At 36.9% G+C, this 22886-nt stretch overlaps 1 protein-coding gene across 1 annotated transcript in view; it reads right to left on the bottom strand.

Annotated features, from left to right (window-relative positions):
* Window positions 1–515: 515 nt before the first annotated feature.
* PAPSS1 (3'-phosphoadenosine 5'-phosphosulfate synthase 1) overlaps window positions 516–22886 on the bottom strand; it is an 84124-nt gene continuing 61753 nt past the window's right edge. The window contains exons 11-12 of the mRNA XM_011361466.2: window positions 15302–15531; window positions 516–1247 (exon numbers count right to left, since the gene is read on the bottom strand). Coding sequence (XP_011359768.1) covers window positions 1109–1247; window positions 15302–15531 — 369 coding nt within the window. The 3' untranslated portion in view covers window positions 516–1108. The remainder of the gene's footprint in view (window positions 1248–15301; window positions 15532–22886) is intronic.

Here is a 22886-nt window from a genome sequence, read left to right as displayed (position 1 = left end):
AACAAAATAAACAAACAAAACAGAAACAAATTACATAGCTATAGAGAATATTTTGATGGTTGCCATATGGGAAGGGGGTTGGGGAGTGAATGAAAAAGGGGAAGGGATTAGGAAATACATATCAGAGACTACAAAAGAGTCATGGGCATGTAAAATATAACAAAGAATATAGTAAATAATATTGTAACAACTATCTATAGTGTCAGGTGGGTACTAGATTTACTGGGATTATTACTTTGTAAATTATATAAATGTCTAATCACTATGTTGTATACCTGAAACTAATATAATATTGTATGCCAACTGTAACTGAAAAATAAAAATATTAAAAACATTCACTTGAAACAGAGTTAGAAACTAATTATGAGATTCTAGTAATGAAAAATGCCTGTATTTTCCCTCCTCCACCAGAAACTTCTCACAGAAAGGAAAGCATATCTGGTAAAAAATACACACACTCACACACACACACACACACACACACACACACACACACACTCAAAGAACCAAAGAAATAAGAAGCCAGAGACTTAATTTTATTGAATAAACAAAGTTCATTCAGGGCTTACAGAGATTATAGGAATACTATAGATTATAACAGATACCAGATCAATAGCTGATCTGAAGGAAGGAAGAAAGTTTATATTTTCTACGTAGAAAACAAATCTACTTGCTACAGGATGTCTTGTAAAATTCCCAAAACAAGGTCTAGCCAAGTTTATTGGTTAGTGGACTTTTTTTCTCCCCCCAAGGGATGAAAAGTGAGATTCAATGTGTATACTACTGGTTACAAGTAATGTAACAGCTTGAAAAATTCATGAGAAAGATGCATAAATATAATATATAAAGACAAGATTTTAAAATTGTATTGTAGGAATATTAACTATAATAAGTGGAAAAGATACATTAAAACCAGCAGTTGTGTGTGTTACATTAACTCAAAACAGAACTTATTCACAAGACAGACCAAAACTGATGCTAGTTAAGGAAAATGGTTTTTAGAAAGTGAGTCCAGACAGATACCACCACAAAGAAATGCCAACAGTAACTACGTGGTCCCCTCTGGTTACTCAGTGAAGTGTCAGAGATGGAGGGACAGGTCAGCAGCTTAAGCTTTCTCCAAGGATTTGTAGTACTCCATCAGCACAGTCCAGGCCTTGGGAGCCATAAAACCTTCGGGAGGCTTCTGGCCGTCTCGAGCAAGTTTGCGCATCCTTGTTCCTGAAATAAATTCAAAGTCTTCATGGCTGAAAGAGAGGGGAAAAAATATTATCTCACATTTTTAAAAACTTATAGGGAAATTTTTAAAAAGCACTTGTTCCTTCTGTTCACAGTAGACAAGCTTACTTAGAAAAACTATGGATAAAATGTAGTACTTGTTATTATCAGTCTGATTTCAAATTTGTCATTGAGTAAAAAACACCGCACTACCAAAAAATTACCCATTTTCAGAACTAGAAAAAATATTTTAATTGACATTTTTACTGAGATCACTGCAGATTCACATGCAACTGTAAGAAAGAATACAACAAGATCCCGTGTATCCTTTACCCAGTTTCCCCTAATGGTAACGTCTTATAAAGCAATAGCATAATATCACAATCAAAATACCACCACAGAAACAATCTACCAATCCAATTCAGATTTCCCCAGGTTTTCTCTATGTTTATTTAGTTCTATGCAATTTTATCACATGTGCAGGTTCATGTGTGCACCACAGTCAGGATACGAAACAGTTCTGAAATCATGACAAGCCTTCGTTTTGCCCTTTTATAGCCATTCCTATGTCATTCGCTGCTCCCCAGCCCCTGGCAACTACTAATTTAGAACTAGGATTTTTAAAAATTAAATCTAATTTAGCTAGCACAGGTTGAAAACTTTTTAGGAAAGTTGAATCTGAAAGGTTAAATGAATACTGGAACATTATGAGAAACACTGCAGTTTCATAATGGCAACAGCAAGTAAGTAGCAGTAACTGCTATTATTTCACTGATGAGATATCACAAAGGTAGTGTTAGTTTTCATCTTCATACATACAAAAACACACAAAAGCCCTTAGGCTATTAAGCACATGGCATCTATGGCTCTGACACATATTATCTTCTGGTAATTTCATCCTCTTCCCTCGAACAAGGGACCAATTAAGATAGCAGACCATGAGCCGGCAAGAGTTCTGGGTCACTCAAGTCTCCAGGTCACAGGCCATGTTCACTCCTAGTTAGTAGCTGTATGTTCCCTCCCCACTTCATTACCTGTGGAGTTAACCAACCTGGAGATCCAGTGAAATCATAAACTACCAAGTGGCCCTTCCTTCTAGAGGTATGCCTGGTATGTTTTAACTAATAATCACATTTCTAGGAATCCACGTTAAAGAAATAATAAGAGATGCAGACAAATTTACGCATAAAGATAGCTATCTGAAGGTTATTTTATAATAGCAAAATATTTTAAATAACCTAAAGGTTGAAGGTCCTGAGTAGAATTACATAGTCATTGAAGTATAGCTAAAGATGGGACAAAATGTTTCTGATGTAATCAGTGATAAGTAAAAAGAATCAGGATACAAAACTTTAGACACAATACCATTGAAATTTTGTTAAAATACAGGGTATGTGGTGAGGGGAAGAAGGCTATTTAAAGAAATACACCCAAATGATTTTTTGTTTTGTTTTTGAATTTTTTCTTTTATTCAATTTATTAGGGTGACATTGATTAATAAAATTATATAGGTTTCAAGTGTACAATTCAATAAATCACTTGTATATTGCATTGTATGTTCGCCATCCAAAGTTAAATTTCCTTCCATTAACAGTGATTATTTCTATGAAGTGGTATCACAGGTGCTTTTAATTTTGTTCATCATGTTTTCTGTAATTTTCTATAATGAAGATTTTTACCCATTATTAAGAACAAAATCAAATAAAGATATCAAATTATTATCAGTAACAATTGTTATAATGAGTAAAGCTTATTTTAAAAATCTCTATCTAAAGTGACGTGTAATAATTTTAAATAACGTAATCTTTAACATGACACTTCAATCATTTGGAACATCACTCCTGAAGAGAGCAAACAAACAGGGTGCTGCTATAGCATTATGCTTCCTATTCTGTCCCCATAGTAGTGATAATGGCTATTAACTCACAGTTAACTGGCAGACATTAGCAGTGAAGACTATACCTGAACAGTGCTATGAACGTAGAACATATTCAATAAATATTTACTGACCACTGATCAGGTACTTTATAAATATTTGGTGAAATACTAAAGAATAAAAAGGTATACGTATAGAAATATTTTATTGGTTCACTGCAGAACCAGTCTTAAACATGTCACTACTCTTTATCCTCTGGCAAAAAGCGGGGCACAAGGTTTCTGACTACTGTGGTTAATTTGAGCTACTTGCTCATCCCTTTTTTTCTAAATCTGGATCGCTCACACTAAAGAGTTCTATGTGCCTTTTTGTGATCTCTTCAATAACCATCTTCAGATCTGCCTTCTCTCTGACCTCACTCACCCCTACTAGTCAGCAAAACCCACACATCATTTTCCTACCTGGTTGATTTAGTCTATCTGTGAGCTCTCGGGCTATCCACTCAATAAGACTGGGCTCCAGACCAAGAAAGAAAGTACTGTGATTTCTTCATGACCCAAAGTGCATACCAGCTTTTGGTCTCTCATACTTTTATTTTCATTGTCTATGTGCTCAATGGACTCAAATGAACCTTGGACCTGGCTGCATCACCACCAGCCTCTACACACTTCCTGCACCTGGCCTGCCCCTACACCTGTCACTACTGTTAGTACCTACGATCAACTTGCTTCTTGGTCCTGGGTCTAGTTTTACCTCTTACATTAACTGCTGATCCCAATTCTGGCCTACTGAACTTCTCACTGAGGTACCCAGACTTTCTGAATTCCCCAGCCCCCTTCGAAAGATGTCTAAGTGTTTTATTCTGGAATGCTGTACATATAGGATATAAATAGAAAATCATGTGACTCATTTAATCAGTGACTGGAATACCCACATTAATGATGTCAATCCTCTATCTCCTACTATCAAGCAGAGGGCACTACCTCTTTAATTCAGACATGTGACATCTTCCACTAGTCATCCTGTCTGCTCTTCCTGTTCCCTGCACTACCATAACCACGAGAAGATATACGTTCAACCCAGTATTTCCACAGTTCTCATCTTCTTAGCTAAAACATCTTTTAAATGTCTGTACAAATTTTCAGAGATGATCAATAAAAAGAAAAGGGTAGTGGATATTGCTTCAAAGCACGGTAAATTCAAATAGTTTAAATCTAGAAGGTATCTCCCACTTGACCATGTGTTCAATATGCAAGAAAAGTCAGAACTACCATAATATACTGGCCCCTGCAGATGGGCTGGTTGCCACAGTCGGTATACGAAGTAAGCGATCATCTCTCTCTTACATGAACGACTACATAAATGCCTAAAACGTAAGGCGAGAAAAAGAAACTGACTGCATGTGAAAAGAAGCAAGACTATGAGAGATTTCAAAAAAAATTCAAAAAGGTTGGAGTTAGAAACATAATTCGTAAACTTATCAACACTAAAATGAAAAATTAAATTTGAGAAATAGATTAGCTCAGCAAAAGAGAAAGCATTTGTCAAAGGAGCAGGAAGAAAATCAAGATGATTATGTGAAGGTCATGGAAGAAGGGAAACTTAAAAATATTAAGGCCACAGAGGGGCTAAGGAAGATGGCCATGAGGGGAGTGGGGAACCACCAGATTTACAGATCAGAATTTACATTTTCTTTAATATACAGGTTTAGTGGATGATGAAGAGAGATGGAATGGTAAAATAGCAGAGATCAAGCAGAACAAGCAGAGAAGTGATTTTTTTTTTTTTTTAAGGCAAAGTGAGGTCTTAGTAAGTGTATAGGCAGAAGAAAATAAATGGCAAGAATGAGAAAGGGAAGGAGGATGAAAGCCAGGAGAAAGGAGACAGGAGAGAAACGAAACATGGAGAAGGTCTGGAGTAAAGAACAATGGGAAAGGAGCTTCAATAAGTAGCAGGGTCAAGAATGAAGAAAAGACGAAATAGTGATGATGTGGAGCTAGAAGGGAGACGGGCAATTAACATAGGATGGTTACTCAACCTACTCAAGAAAGACGGATGGTTGCCTTCTGAGGGTGACAAGAAGCTGGGTGGGAATGAACTGATAACAGGATCCATCAGCACAGGTAACTTATCTCTAGGCCGGAGGGGTCAGCCTAATGATAGGATCAGCGAAGCTGAGCGCAGACATGAAGTCAAAGGAGCTGAGGGGTCCAGATATCCTTCCAACTGTATCTAAAAATCCTTGCTCCAGAATAATGCAAAATTGGTTTGTTTAGCTGAGAATTATCTGACACAACATTGAATGAATATTTCAGTTCCTTAGGAGGTCCACTTATCAGCTCCCTAAATAAGCTTCACTGAGGAAAATTATAACTCTAGAGCTTTCTGGTCATGTAAATTTTAAATTCTGATTTCAAAAAAGAAAACCTTGTGTCACACGCATAAAGTACTTGTTCTTGATGGCAATAAGACACAAGAAAGCAGCAGCTGCTGGATGACTGTCCTGACTTTTTGATTAAAGGAAAAAAGCCAGACCAATTAAAGTCTTTTCTTTCCCTAGAACGCCAAGCTGTCTGAAATCCAGAAGTTTACTTACATTCCTTCTGAAATTGCATTTTAAAAGCAAGGTCCCTGCCTACCTCTTTTCCTGACGCTATTTCACACTCCATCTGCCCTGCATGCCACAAGCATTTCCTCACATGAAATTGAAGTTTCTGCTTCCACATGGTAGTGGTTCCACTCCACCTTGGCTATGAAAAACACATTTATTTCCCTCTGCCTCATACTTGTACTTCTGTCACATAAGGATTTTGTCAGAAGTCAGGGGCAAGGACTTGACACAAGAGTCACTATCTGTAATCAAATCATAGTGTTCACAATTACATATTTAAATGGCATCATTTTACATAAATAATTAAATCAAGTAAAAACTGAGGCCTTCCAATAATGATCTAAAATTAGCCCTGAACTTTACCTGTGAGTAATCCAGAATCAGCCAGAAGCAGAAAAGAGTATTAATTAAAGGACCTTAGGCTTTCACTACAAAGCTATTCTAATTAGGCCATCTAATTATACTAGTTAACCACTCTATCATAGCACCTGAAAAAAGAAATACAAGTATGTTTGTTTTTCTTCTTTTCAAAACTACTTGGTCATAGATTCTTTGAATCCACAGCTGACAGAATGCCTACTCCTTAAAAAGTTGGGGGTGGGGTTGGGGGTGGAGGGTAGAACAACAGGGAGGGTAAAAGAAACAGACCATCTAGCAGACTATGCTGGACCCTGTGGGACCAGCATCTTGTCTCATGTGGAACACACACATGTGGCCAGCATCTTGACTAACTCCACTTGTTGAAGATTTTAAAACTTTACAACCATCTGCTGTCCTTCAGTCCACATATGTGGCCGTCACAGCCACCAACACAAGTGTCACATTGACAAGAGCTGGGATCAGCAGAGAGCTCTTCAACTGTGTTTTCTGAAGGTTCATATTCAATTAGACCAGCTTTTTAAAAAATGCTAACTAGACGAGAAACAAAGAGGAATTTCTTCTCTCATAAAACTAAAAATAATGATGGTAACTTATAAATGAATCTAATGAACTATTTTGGGTTTATTTAACTTTTCGTCCAACTTGAAAGAGGCTTATATATAATACAGTGTACATTGAAAAACACTAAGAATCCTTAGGAATGAGGTGAAAAAAAAAAACACACTTCTTCAAAACCATAGCTATTTATGGCTTTCTTTCCAGGAACTAAAAAGCATTAGCTGGCATCAGACATGATGAATTTAATCATTTTTATTTCCACACCAAAGCCCTTTTCTTGAAATACAAGAAAAATTTAATTAGTAGAATGTCATTAACTAAAATCTTTCATTCATCATGTTTCCCTCCCACACTCCAGTCCTATAAATAAAAGTTAGAGAACAGCTCCTATCAGACATTCAGTCAAATATCAAATTGCCAGGGCTTCCTGAAATCACTGCAGTCAACTCCCTTCTCTTTACCATGAAGAGTCATGAACTCTATCATCTACCACAGTATGGAAGAACAGGGGTTTCCTGTTTGTTTTTTTGTTCTGTTTTGTTTTTATTGAGGTGTAATTAACATACAACATTAGTTTCAGTTTGTACTGATGACTGGATATTTGTATGTACTGTGAAATGATCACCACAATATATCTAGCTAACATCTATCATCATACAGTTAACCGAAAACAATTTTTTTGTCATGAGAACTTTTAAGATCTTCCGTTAATAATTTTCAAAGATGCAATATAGTATTTTTTAACTACAGTCACCATGCTGTACATTATATCCCCATGACTTATTCTGACCCCCTTCAGCCATTGCACCTGCCTCTGGCAACCACCAATCTGTTCTCTGTATCTCTAAGCTTGAGAATAGGGGCTTTTAACCTAGTGCCAATGGACAGGTTTTATAAGGATCCACAAGTATCTTGATGGGCAAAATCTAAAGCTTCTGTGCTTTCACCTAGAAGAGAGTACATGACTTTTCATCTGCCTCCAAAAGAAGCCTCTGATTACTCAAGAATGGATCTCAATTTTCAGAAATCGCAGAAGCTCTCAGATGCACATCACCAAATAAAATTGTCTCAGATGAGGCATATGGCCGAGCTCCCTCTCAGCAGACTGTCATAGACTATTCTGAGCAGCACACTGACATCCTTGGATGCAGCTTCTTGTACGAGTTGCTGCTTCCTGCAACTAAGCCAGTAAAGGAAGTGATACAGACAGAAATAATACATTTTCAAAGGGTTTTAAAAAAACAGTAGCCCAAACTGTTTAATTGTTTACAAGTTAACCAGAAAATTAAGTGACTCCAAGTACTGCATTCTAGGTAACAAGGACATTGGCCTAACTATGTTAAACACTGCCCTTGATATTTGTCACCAAGATTTGTTTTATTATTTGCTTTCTACTTTTGTGACGCATGTGACTATCCTCATTTATTTAGAAACCAGGACTTGGTTTCTAAATACGCCTGGATCAGCTCCAAATAAGAAAATTTAAAAAACCTCTAGAGGGGAAAAAAAAGCACCTATTTTTGATTTGCAAACAATGATGAAATAATTAAGAGCATAAAATATCCAAACACTTTCAGAATCAAAATATTTGTTCTGCTACAGAAAACTTAAAATTTACCTTGCATACAATAATGATGTTGTTAGAACCATAATCACTACACTAATTGCATTGCACTTTTATATCTACCAGCTCTTTCCATTAAAAATCTCTGCCAGTCATCTCTGGAATTCCAGAGAATACTGAACTAAAATGTGTTGTTGTTGTTGTTTGTTTTGAAATATGGGGGGATTATGGGGAGATATTTATATATTTAGTAAGAAAAAAATTAGCCTTCATTTAATATAGCAATTATACTTTAAGTGCTTATGATTGTGCCTCCTAAGATGTTTTGAGTCGATCTTTCTTTCAATTCCCTTGTCGCAACCTACCCAAACCTAAGCTAACATTAACTCCTGCCTGCACTAATACACACCTTCACACTGAGGATTTTAGTATCAGTTTGGTGACCAAATACCTTTTCTGCAATTTGGTCTCTGGTTCTTCTCAAGCGACTATGCAGCTTTGTAGTCTGAACCCTGACTCTGTCTCCCTGGCAAACTGTGCCCCTGTGCCCTGTATTGTCTGTTTAACCACTACCTGTTTTACAAGTTTGTTTTGCAAGCACCAAGGAAAACCAAGGCAGGGGCCCATGTCTTGTGACACCCTCTGCTGACCAGAACCACCTAAAACTCATTTCATGACATGAGGACTTTTTGGCTGTTTATCTGTTTTGTTTTGATACCACCCAGGTAATAGGAGTTTGGCCCACTGGAGCAGAGTTTTGAGCTCTTGAGTCTAGAGCTCAGTGCTCTGCTCACATTCTCCTGGGGGCGGGGGATAGACTGGGTTCACTTCAGGTTCCTCCTTACACTTAGGCAGAACACAGTCCCAGCCTGATGGAAATGTCTCCTGTTGGACTTCCACCTAGGTCAAGACCATGAAAATCAATACTCAAATTTGCTAGGTCCACCAGGACAAAAGCAGCTTCAATGCTTGGTGTATCTGTAATTCTAGCCCTCACTTAATAGTTTGGCCTTACAGCTCTTAAGGATCGGCTTATCAGCACCACGATACTTTTATGACAATGTTTTCTTTAATCTAGCATTTTTAGTTAATTTCTTGGGAGAATAAATCTGTATAATCTAACTTATCTAATTATCCAAAACCTGAACTTCCTAATATCTAATCACACTATATAACACTATCTTTTAAAAAATTATTTCAGTTCCTACCTTTCAAAGAACTGCCTAATCTGGCCCCTGTCTATCTCTTTCCTCTCTGTTCTACTCCACCCAGGCATTCTTCCCAAACCCTCCATGAATCATTTCACCTCAAGACCTTTGCACCTATTTACCCCTTTGTCTAGAATGCTATTACCTCCTTTACAAAGGGAAAGCCTACTCATCTTCTGGAGCTCAGCCCAAATGTCACTTGCTCCAGGAACCCATCCCTGATAACCCAGATTTGGTCAGACAAGTGCTAGCAGAGCTTTCTGCAAGTCTTCTGCAAAGCACTTAATCAAATCAACTGTTTTGTTAGTGGCTTATTGCCTGTCTTCTTTAGAAGCCTCATGAGGGTAAAAATAATATCTGCCTATTTCCAACTACTGTGCCCACACCTAGCAATTGCATGTACATTGTAAAGACTCGATAAATAGTTAACAAATGGATAGAGCATAGCAATGTCAGAAAGTTTTGTTTTAATTTCAATATAACCTATTGACTTTAAAACAAGATAGTTACATAAAATATTAAAATTTGATTTTCAAAAATATACATACTAGTATATCCCTAATTATGATTTAAAATGTATAGTAAAACAAAGAATAGATTTTAAAAACTACAATAGATTTTAAATTAGATCTTATCTATTAACGGTCATGAAGTAAATCTACACAGATCGAGACAGTAAATTCACACAATTACAGTCAAAACTTCTACAAGTTTTCAGAAATGTCAAAAATAATAAAAACAAAGCATTTTATGAAATAATGGAAAAGAAAGATCCCCAGAACTCTAACAGAAATACTTGTGTAGTGAAAAGACTACATGGCAAGAAAGGGAAAGAAAAGAATTCATACAAGAAATATTTCAGTGGTCAAAATGACAAGACTTGGATATGAAGAGTGAGGTGCAAAAATAAAGGACTTGAAGAGTCAATATAATGGAAAGAACAAGTAACCAAGAAAATGTAGGATTTGAAGATAGACACAGGAAAAAGTAAAGTCAGTTCTAGGCATTTTAAGTAATATCAAGAATGTAAACAGAAATGCCATTAGTGGTGTCGACAGATGGCCTCATGACCTTCACTCTGTGGTGTTAGTACCACATAATATGTCATCATATAGTAAAAGGATTTTGCAGATGCAATTAGTTACTAACCTATTAACCATTAATAGTTAAATTATCTGAGTGGGTCTGGCCATATTACTTGAGCCCTTGAAAAGCAAAGAGTTTTCTTAGCTGATAGCAGAAAGGGAAGTCAGGGAGATTCGAAGCATAATACAGATTCACCATGAGGGAGGTTCTGTTACTGAGATGCAGGAGCACGCAAGTAAGGACCTAAGAGTGGCTTCCAGGAGCAGAGAGAATCTTCAGCCAACAGTCAATAAAGAGCGAGAACCTCAGACCTCCAACCATAAAGAACAGAATTCTGCCAACAAGGGTCATCCTGAAAGGGGATTCTTTCCAGAACCTTCAGATAAGAGCCCAGCCTGGCCAAAATCCAGTCTAGCCCACCCAGACTTCTGACCTAGAGAACTGTAAGGTAATAAATGAATACTGTTTTAAGCCGCTAAATTTGTAGTAATGTGTTACACCGTAATAGAAAGCTAACGCAATTAGCAACTTGGAAACACTGAAGTATATATAGCTTTAAAAGTCGCCGCACAGAAACCACGAGAATAGATGAGCTCTACTGTGGAAAATATATATAAAAAAAAAAGGAAGAATATGTAAAAAGGCCTTGAAGGATGCCTATGATTAGAATGTTATTTTAAAAAATGACACTAATAGTACATAATATAAGGTACACTCCAGCATTAAAAAATATGAAAGACTCTACTGACAATGTAGAAATAACTGGACAACAAACATTTCCATCCGCCTGTCCCTTTTATTTACCCATTTCCACAAGGCACTCTTACTCATGTGTGCTCTCCTTTTGTTAGTTGCTATTTCAAAAATCTGAGCCATAATTTCACATTTACCCAAATAGAAAGATTTATTGCATAAAGGAGAAAAAAATTACAAAAATAAAAGAATTATCTCTAAAGATTTGTTTGTAATATCTGAACAGGCTTTAATCTTGTAGCCCTAAAACTACTTGAGTCCTAAAAAAGTTGAGTCACTATTATAATATGAATTTACTTAACTTCATAAGTACAAACAGATGATTTTTATCATAATTCCTATCAATAATATCTTGCCTGAAATCTTCATGAAGTTTGTTTTTTCTCTCTAAGCCTTGTCTTACACTGGTATTTAGTGAAATCAAAAGCTATAAATTATTAATTACATAAAAGTTGGCATTGAATAATGTCCATTAATCAAACATAAGACAACCTCATATGTACATAATTAATAACTGTTTTCTCACTACATCAAAGACTATTGCTTTTCCACAAAATTTTAATCACTTTCCGACATATTCCCATCAACTTAATTGTATTTGAACACAATATAAAAAATTTAAAAACTAAAGCAGCTTTAAAGCTTCCCAAGTTACAATTTATTAAGATTTGGTAACTCAAAAAAATTCCAAGAAAATGAGCCACTCATGCAACTAATATAGAATTCATCATTGGAAAATCTTATGAGAACTGATGTAATTATTTAGCTTTTGAATGATTAAAAGAGAGACTTAAAGCAATATTACACAGATTTAACAAAACATGAAAGTTATCAAGGGCCTCCCAGTCAACTAACTATACACAGCTGAGTTCTAGGGTCCTGCGTGTGATTAAATCAGCTGATCATGTGAAGAAGCCACAGCAACGAAACATATCGGCACAAGGACATGTAACAGAAAAGTTCTAACTGATTTTGTTTCCTTAACTCATCAAAATGAAAATTCACCTAAGTTTTAAGTATTTAGCCGCTAGCTGAATGATTCTATTTTTCTCTCCTCACTCTATAAGTGACTTATCATTACTTTCAAAACAAATTATGTTCATAACGTCTTGTACAGAATTAAAGAAACTGCATGCTGGGTGAGAAGCAAAGAGCAGCCCAGGCCGGCATTCCATCTCTGACACTATATGTTTTATAAATGAAGAAAGGCGATGCTACCCTCCTCAGGGTTCTCGGCTGGGGAGCTTTCAAACAAATTGCTGATGTGTAGGCCTGTCCCCAGACTAAGTGCAGGAGTCTCCCCTTATCCAAGGGGAATATATTCCAAGACTTCCAGTGGATGCTTGAAACCACGGATAATATCAAACTGTTTTTCCTATACATATATATCTATGATAAAATTTAACTTATAAATTACTCGGTAAGAGATTAACAACAACTCATGATAAAATAGGACACATAGCAATATACTGTAATAAAAGTTATGTGAATGTGGTTGGTCTCTTTCTCAAACTATATATTGTACTGTTCTCCCCTTTTCGCTCAAAGGAAGCCGTTTATGGCTTCTCTTTGACACAACAGAATTGCCAGCATCACTAATCTTGTGCTTTGGGGCCATTATTTAGTAAAATAAGGGTTACTTGAACACAAGGACTGTGATACCACAACAGTCAGTCTGATAACTGAGACAGCTACTAAGTGACTAACAGAGAGAGAGCATTTACAGCATAGTCATGCTGGACAAAGGGATGATTCACATCCCAGGCCAGACAGAACGAGATTTCACCATGATACTCAGAATGGCATGCAATTTAAAACTTCTGAATTGTTTATTTCTGGAATTTTCCATTTAATATTTTCATACCACAGTTGACGGCAGGTAACTAAAACCATGGAAAGAGAAAATGTGGATAAGGATTCACTACTGTTAAGTTAGAACCTCTGATGGTGACCCTATATAATTTTAACCACAAAAGGACAGAAGTGCATTCAAAACTTTTTTACTTTCCTTAATATTTAATTTATATTTTCATTTTCAATCACCTTTTGTGGTAATATAGTTCGAGGTCTATTACAATTGCTCTTATTTTTCTCAAAATTCTTTTTTTAAAGCTTCTAAGGCACTTTTAGTAGAAATGGTCTATTTATAACTCTTGCCACATGATTTTTATAGGTGCATTATTTAAGACTGAGAAATCATAGTGTTCATGTGTATATATGTATGTATGTATGTATGTATGCATGTATGCAGATATACGCACACACATACATACATATTTTTAGGCCAAAACAACATTAAACATGCCACGATTTAGAACTATTTCTAGGTGTTGGCAAACTCTGATTCTGCACAAGGGTAAAAGTGTTCTGGTTCATTGCAAATTCTTCTCATTGTGTGGTTCAGAACGATACTGGAATCTGGGTCACATTTCAGATATTCAGAAAATAAAAGTCTAGAACTGCTCAAGTCTTGAATTCCACACCTAGGTCATAGGGAAGACTTAGTTATTTTACGCTTGCCCACATCAGTAACATAAGTCTTTTCTGTTCATTGACTCAAGATTTTCTGGGATTTTAGCTACAGTTCATCACTCAGAAAAGCCTGCAATTGTGCATGTTCTCCAGAATGATTTACATCATCAAATAAAAAGCCAACAAATTCCCCTGACTCCACTGATAACAGTCTTTCTTTATCCAGTCTATCTTTATCATTTATCTTGAAGAAATTATGTGACACTAAACTTCATGTTCCTTTTAGAAACAAAAGAATGTTTTTTTAAAAAAAGGTTTATTTTTCTTTCCTGTCCCCAGTGTTATAAAATGGGCCACACCAAATGAAGACACAGGGTCAGGATCAAGATCATTTCTAAACGGAGTCAATTGTAAAGCACCATCATAGAAAAAAAGAATGAGAGTTCTTAGATTAAAAGTTATCGGACCATGGTCAATTTCAATTAATACCTGTTAGTAGAGGTGACACTGACAAAGCATAAATAAAAAATACTTATTTGTTCTATTTGCTGAGCATGAATTGAAAAAAAAAAAAGCAGGGAAACTAAATAACCATCAATAAGAAAATAGCTCATATATATAAGTACCTACTAAGTAATAAAAATAACTAGGTACTATAGATCATGGGAAGAACTATAGCTTTTGAGCTGGGAGGGTATCACCTTGTCCACAGCCATTATTCTAGAGATAAGGAAATAAGGCCAGAGGTCATGCAGGATTCTCCAGCAGCACAGCAAGGTTGGGCTAGAACCTACAATTTCTGATTCTAGAGCCTCAAACTGACACTCTAAATTTACAGAGTGTATTACCTATTGATATCATCTACAGACAGAAATTAATACAATTTCATCAAAGGGACATAAATCCATGTTCAATACTACCAATAATTTGTACTAAAAGCCTGTTAGTGTTTGCTCCTCCTAAGATCTCTGAAGAAGGAGGTTGCACTGTGAATGGTCAGGAGCGCCGGCTCTGGAGCCATGGTGGCTTGGGTTCAACTTCTGGGCTGACATTTACTGGCTCTGTGGCCTTACAGAATCATTTGACTTTTGCATGCCTTAGCATACTACTAATCATAAAATGGGGACAACAACAGCACCTACCCCACAAGACCGTTGTCAGAAATAATTAATACTAGTAAAGCAATTAGATCAATACCTGCATCACATAGTGGTTGCAAGAATGTTAAATCCTCTCTGACTACACAGATGTCCTGGGCTTACCAGAGTAATCATCACCAAGTCCTTGGACCACTTCCACATGGTCAGTAAGATTCAGTAGGTATGGCAGACATAGAAATGTCAATACTACCCTTAAATAGTTCACAACAAAATTCTTGAAACCAGATTCAATTTTATTTCTAAATTCTGGAATACTGAGAAATTAGTTTCCTTGGTTTGCCTTTCTCTGAAATGGGTACAACAAAGCTTGTCATCAGTAAAGGTGTTGTAAAGATGAGACAGTACGTTAAGGCCCTGGGAGCAGCTTAGGGCACAAGGTATTTTACAGATCTGTGCAGAGAACATAAAACTTACTGTTCAGAGTCATAGTAGTCCATATGCTTCTTCTTTTTGTTGTAAGCTGCAACTCGAAAGGGAACTATTTCCAAAGTGATTAGGCCAGGGGCCATTGTCAGCACTTTGGCACCGTGAGTTGGCTCATACAGATCCTTCCCTGTTTCTGGATGAGGCATGCCAGCGGGGTCTCGTCCGACAATGTAAAAGTTGGCTCCTGCAACCATCCGTGCTCTGCAATGCCACTGGACCTGGGATAAAAGTTTTCATATTAGATAATTATGCTTTTATGACCAGTACTCACAAGTAATAAATGAATAATAAATGTGTATACTTCTTATATAATCAATATCAATCAGTAGGAAATCTCAACAAATTTAAATGTATCACATCAGGAAGCCAGTATCAGAAATGGCAACTCCTAACTCCAAAAAAATTAGAAGTATAAATGGGTACAAGTGTTTATGTGTATGTATTTATATTTTATACTTACAAGAGATATGTGAACGCATATGTGTTTACATGCACTACTAGATGTCATTTATATGTAGTTCAAAATCTAACCTATGAGGTTAGAAGTCAGGCTAGTAGTTGATCTTCTGATGGAAGCTACTGGTAATGGTGATTTTTTTTTTTCAGCTTTATTGAGGATAAGTGTCAAAATATGGCATATGTTTAAAGCATACAACATGACTTGATATACATATATGCTGCAAAATATTTACTACACCCAAATTGACACATCCATTCCCTCCCATAGTTACCCTTCCGTGTGTGGTGAGAACGCTTAAGATGTAGTCGCTTAGCAAATTTCAAGTTCACAGTGCACTATTATTAACTATAGTCACCATGCTGTACATTAGATCCTCAGAATTTATCCATCTTATAACTGAAAGATTATACCCTTTGACCGATTTTAGAAATAAGAGCTAGTACCTAACCCACTCTGATGTCAGTCCTAGGAGTTCCCGGTAATGTTCTTAATGTTTCTTAATCCAGGAGCCGGATACTGATAACCAGAGTGCTCACTGTAAAACTTCACTGAGCTGTATGTACGCTGTGATTTATACACTTTTCTATGTTATACTTTAGTAGATTAAAAAAAAACACTGGATGAAAATTATTTAAATTATATGAATGCTTATATAAAATGGAACTGAGAAAATCATGTAGCTAAGTAACTACAACTCAAGACACTAGGTAAGAATTAAACAAGGTATGATTACGAAAAGCCATGCTGCATCCAAAACTATCTTTGAAAACTCTATTTTCACATTAAGACATCATTTAAAAACAAAAGTTGGTCTAACCCCTAGCTGTGGAACTCTAGTAGTTAAAGTAAGAGATCATTTTCATTAAAATGAAGAAAATTTACCCAAAAGTTAAATGACGTGGGCAATAAAGTGTGAAGCAAACCCAGGCCTAGAAATCTGGTTTTAGCTCCCTTTCAGTGCTAGTTTCCATTATTTAGTGATTTTTACAAAACTCTGTTCCACATGAAAATAAGGTATACATACATAATAAACACCATACATCATTTTCATTTGATCTCTCTTGACAGTTTCTCTTATACGAGGTACATATACATTTATCAATATAGTTTAGAAAGTGCAATAGCATGAGGGTAATCTCATACCCCACAATTGTATTGGTCACCCTGAGGAGTCTGTTTTTTCAGCTGTTTCTACTGATATTTATCTCTATACTTCCAAATGTTAGGCATATACTGCCGTGTCTTGACTTTCATTTTAAGTATTATATAATACAGATGTTATTTCTACATTATTTACATTTCGCACAATAAAAGATGATTTTTGGCTCTTATTCCACTCACTCATTCCCTATCCCATTTATCCAATAAATACACTGAAAACTACATTTTTGGTAAAATCAACATTCATCTGTAAAATGGGGATTATTATGGTATTTAGCTTATAGAAGTTTTAAGAAAATTAATATATGAAACATGTAAGGACTCAGAACAGCACCTTGTTTAAAGTACACAATAAATGTCAGCTATTGTTACTATCTTTATTACCTTCCTTGTACAACTGTCTGTTTTTCCTAGAGTTAATAATTGCTTGACTTTTTTTCCACTCAGTTTTCCGTATACCTCTGTCTCTATATACCTCGTACTATCCTTCTCTCTGAGCACACAGTTTAATACAATTCCCAGCCTTGCAGTGTGGCCATGTGGCTGAGTTCTAGCCAAAGGAATGAGAGCCAAAGTGATGTGTGTCACTTCCAAACGTGGACCATTAAGAAGCCTCCTGAGTCCCATTTTAGTTCTCCTTCTCCATTTGCCAGCTGCAGAGAGGATGTCAAGGGCCTAGAACTACATCTTTTTCTACTATAGCATTACTACTGCTTGCATTGAACGGCAATAGTTCTGTATGAACAAAATGGCAAAGCATGATGCTAACAGACCTTTGTTCTCCAAACATGCCACCTCTTTCCCTACCCACTCCCAGATTCATCTCTTCATGAAAATTCTGCTCATTCCCTTCTGCCGCTCCACAGTAGTCACACAGAAGATCTTTGCTTGTTCAGACTCAGAATTTTTATCAAGGGGTCAGAATTTTATCATCAATTAACCAATATGCAACTCCGCTTAAACAGAAAATCTTTTCTGCCTCATGCAAATTAACTGCTGCTTAAACAGAGTTAAATTAAAAGAGCAGTCTAAGTTCTCTGAATTTAGGTGAACTTGCTTTGTTTCATTAAGTATTTATGTCCAGAGGTTTAAATCATTCGAGTATCAAACGGTCCATAAACTGGGAAAGTATGGCTTAATTATTTAAGGAAGCTCAGATCATTTAATCCAAACCCATTCACCTTTTTAAAACAAGAGGAAACTGAAGCCCAGAAAAACTAGCACCTTTTAGAGTCACAAAGCATGTTGGTGGCCGTGGCCAGTTCTAATTTTGTCTTGAAAAATTCCCTGTAAATTTTGCAAGTAAATCAAAGGTAAACACACCAAACATGAAGTCGACATCCTCCTGAAGGTGACCTGAATTATTGTTATTTACATTTTAGTGAATGGTTTCCCTATAAGTATTCTTTTAAAACTGTAACAGACGTGAATAAGCAAAACACATGTAACTCTTCCAAGAATACCTGGTGTGAGTTAATTCATAACGTATTGAAAAGGAAACATCCTTTAATCAAGAGAATGTAAGTCTGTCTAGAGCCATCGCTGTATCTGGTTAAGCACTCAGGCTTTGGAGCCAGGCTGTCCTAGATTGGAATCCTGACTTTTTCCCTTACTAATTGAATGCCCTTGGGCAATTTCCTTGTATAAGCCTTGGTTTCCCAATTTATAAAAATGAGAAGGATAATGCTTAACACATAAGATCGGTGGGAGATTTAAACCTGGCCTTCAATAAGAGGCAGTCACAAACATTGCTGCTGTTAGTATTATTCTGTGAAATATTGCCTGACAATCCCAGTTGAATTGTTTCTAACCAGTGTTTCTAAAGAAAATTCATTCGCTCTATGAAAAAGATGACACACTGCCTAGAAAATATCACTAAAAACCAGTAAGAGCTGCCTGTTTCTCTCTCCAGCAGGCTGAGGTCAAGATGTATTATTTATCTTTTTATGCCCAGGGCTAGCATACTGTCTGAAATACTGAATACATACTGAAGGAATACAAGGTGATGTCTCAAGGTTTTCTATCAAGCCTTCTAAAAATCAGCAAATGGTCAAGCTAATAACAAATGATTTATTATCTGCTTTATTTGCATTTATATATAAAATAACAAAGAGCTTCGCCACTTTTTTCTGATTGTAAATTTAATACATATATGGCAAATACTGCTGATTTCTCTATGCCCTGATCTATTCCTCGATGACAGAAGCCTCACTAGAGGAAGAAAATGCCAAGTCCTCGCTTTCTCAGTCTTTGCCATACAGCTGTATAGTGTGCTCACCTGAGCAAATAATGGAGCCTCTGAGGAAGTTACTGGCAGATTTCTGAAAACCATTTCCACTCGAATAAAATTCTCAACTCTAGTTTATCTGAAATGTATTTACTTCACCTCTATTTTTGCTTTAACACATAATTCTGGATAAACAGGCTTATTTTTACTTTATTTCTTAACGATGTTAATCCATTGTTTCTAGTTCGCATTGCTCCTGAGAAGTCAGCCATCGCTCCTATCATTTCCTTATGGTACCCTCTCCCACTCTCTCTCCCCATCACACTGCTTTTAAGGTTCCTCGTCATACCATTAGTTTTCAAAAGACTGACTACTAACTGCCTAAATGTGGTTTTCTTTGAATTCATTTTTTCTAAGATTCACTAGACTTCTTGAATTTCTAAATCGACGTTTTTCACCAATTTCGGGAGACTTTAGGCCATCGTTTTTTCCAGAACTCCAATTATACATATGTTAGATGACTCGATATTGTTAATAAGTCACTGAGGCTCTGCTCATTTTCCTCATCTATTTTTTTTTTTGAAAAAAATTTCCATTGATCTGACTTCCAGCTCACTGACCTTCTCTTCTGCCAACTCTAGTCTGTTTTTAAGTCCGTCCAATAAATGTTTTCATTTCAGATACTATACTTTTTTAGTCTTTGAATTTCCATTTGATTTTTTTATATTTTCCATTTTTTCTGAGATTCCTCATCCATAAGACCGCATTTTCCTTTAAAAAGTTTTAATGGTCTTATTTGCTAATTCTAATATCAGTGTCATCTCAAGATATGTTTTCAGTGACAATTTTTCTTCTGGATTATAAATTACATTCTCCTGCTTCTTCCTATTTCCAGCAATTTGTTATTGTATGCTGGATCTGTGAATAATTGGTTTTAACGGAGTCTGCAATGTGTTGCTTTCCTTTAAAGCGATAAGAGCTTCATTCTAGCAGGCAGATGTGTACTGGCATCTCTCCTCATTTTTTGAGGCTTGGTTTTAAGCCTTGTTGAGCAAGCTCACTCTAGCTTTTTGTGCCAATTATTGATCTATTGCCTCTCAACTCCAAATTTGCCCTTCAGTACATGCTTGGAGATAATGGATTGAACTCTTTAAGCACTTCTCTTTTACAGTGAGCACAATGTTAAGTTTTATCAGTGAAGGACATCATAAGTTCACTGTAGGAGGAAGGGGGTATCAGTGGTGCCTGTGTATGGGGACATCTGGTGGCAGTCTGTTCCATGAGCAAGCCCAAACGGCATAATCCTTCACAACCTCAATGCCCAAGCCTGAACCCAGTGACCACCTCGCTGCAGCCCTCCTAACGCAGACACTGGTGCACCCCAAGCCTCCCACCAGCAGAGCTCCCTGACTCCTTTCTGTTCCCCATCCACCAGCCTGGGCTCACCTGCCCCCTAAGGGGCTGTTTTCTGCATCCCTCTCAACACAGGTATCACACTCTGGCAGCAAGTGGGCTCCCAACGCCCTGATCCACTTGGCACCCGTTTATCAGCCTCGGCTGGCCTGTACGCCAGAGGGTTGGTTCCTGCTTTCTGGCTTCTGTGAACCAGTTGTGGTCCAGACAATCCACTGATTTTCCACTGGAATGAAACCATAAGTTTTTAATGAGATCTGAAGCCCACCTTTAGGGAGGGGGTCCCTTTTACAAGTTTGTCCTTCCTTTGGCAATCTCCCTCAGTGCTAGGGTACCCTTTAGAGCTCACTTTACATTTTTATAGTTACTCCCCTAGTAAAGTTTAATAATTATTTAAACTTCCCCTATTCCAATTCTGTGTGATTTCCACCTCCCGACTGGACCCAGACCAACAATACACTGTTAGTGTATCATAAAGGGTGGTCTCTACTCCCAAGGCGTGGTGTCTCAATTCAATGCTTGGGTGTTAACAAGGTCTTTCCACTTGAGTTGTGCTGGAATGTCATCTTCCAACACTGTGTAACTCAATCTCTAGTACCCTCATTCCACTCTAAATTACTGCAGCCACTCCCCACCAGGCCTTGCAGAGTCTTGCTGCTCTGCACAAATGCAGTCCAAGGAACCATGGGGAACAGCCTCACAGTCTTCTGATGCCTCAGCTCTGTGCTGCCTCCTCCATTCTGGAAAGTACTCTGCAGGTCTCAGCTGCTCCAGCAGTCCCAGAATTTGATCTCTGCCTCCTCAGCTCAGCAGGACCACCGTGTTTGACTTGGATTCCCACGGTCTGTGCTGCGGTCAGGAAATTGTCCCCAGGCACAAAACCAGCATAAACACAGGGTTCACTGTGTGTGCTTCCCATCTCTCAGGGATTATATTCCTGCACTGCCTGTTTGCTAAAGCTTTCAAACAGGTGTTTCACATACTTTATAGTTTTCAGCCAGAGGGCAAGCCCAGTATCCATTACTCTATCCTGACCAGAAGCAGAAGTCCAAATATATTTTGAAAGTGGAAGGAACAGCACTTTTGTAGACAGACCAGGCACGGGTCATGAGGGGAAAAGAGGGGTCAATGACGATTTCAAGGTTTCTGAAGGAATCACAATTAACTGAGATGAGGGAAGCTAAGGGTGAAACTGATTTGGAGCGGGTAAAATGAAAATGAGGCAATTAACATTTTAGACACTTTAATTTTGAGCTATGTGTTAGACATCAAGTTGGATATATGGGTTTGGAGTTCAGAAAAGAGGTGTGAATTAGAGACAGCTATCTGAGTATCAACAGCATAGATAAGGTGTCTGAAAAAGGAAACTGAATGAGACCACGACAGGGACAGTATACAGAGGAAAGGAAAACTGGGGACTGAGATGTAAAGACATTAAGAGATCTGATCATTTCCTTAAGAAGAGAGAGATGGGCCAAAAAACATGCAGTTTTAAGATTTCAGCTACGATTTATCAAATCGCATCCCAAAGAAGTTACACCAGTTGAGGAACTTGTGAATTATTTGGCTTTCTTATATATCACTGAGAGTATGAGAACGTCAATTGGTAAAACCATTTTTGAAAATATTTTGCATTACTATCTAAAGTTAGATATCTGTATTCCAGTGGACCCAGAAATTCCACCTCTAGGAGAAGCTGCTGCACACATGCATAAGATAAGCACCAAAATATTATAGTAGCATCATTCACAATAGCAAAAAATAACATAAAATAAAAACAGGACACATGCAACAAAAAAAGAAAACATAAACATTCAACAATGGGAAACTATAGATGAATAATAGTATACTCTCATAATGAAACAATATGTCTTCTATGTGAAATGAACCATAGCTACATACACAATGACATGGAAAAATCTTAGTAACATACATGTACCCATAAGTGCAGTAACGTAGAAATAGAAGCCAAGTCCCCAAAGACTATATAAATTATTATGCTCTTTTATTAAGTTGGAAAACAAGCTAAACAATATATCATGTAAGCATATACACATGTGATGAAAATATGTGTATATATGTGTGTAAATATAAGAAAATAAAAAAATACAAAATTCAAGACTGTGGATTATCTGGTGGGGGGAGGAGAACGGCAGGAGAGTTATTTTGAAAAGTATGACATTTCTAGGACTTAAAGATATAGGCTCACAGAGAAAGAACCTTGCTCAATAAATACACTTCTCTGTTCATCATGTCAGTCACAGTGACCTTTCATGGGATCCATAGATTCAAAGTCAGTGAAAAAGCAGACA

Source organism: Pteropus vampyrus, unplaced genomic scaffold (assembly GCF_000151845.1).
Source record: "Pteropus vampyrus isolate Shadow unplaced genomic scaffold, Pvam_2.0 Scaffold67, whole genome shotgun sequence".
In the NCBI taxonomy this organism is placed as follows: Eukaryota; Metazoa; Chordata; class Mammalia; order Chiroptera; family Pteropodidae; genus Pteropus; species Pteropus vampyrus.
The sequence above is the reverse complement of the archived record's forward strand: the minus strand, read 5'-3'. Positions and strand labels throughout refer to the sequence as shown.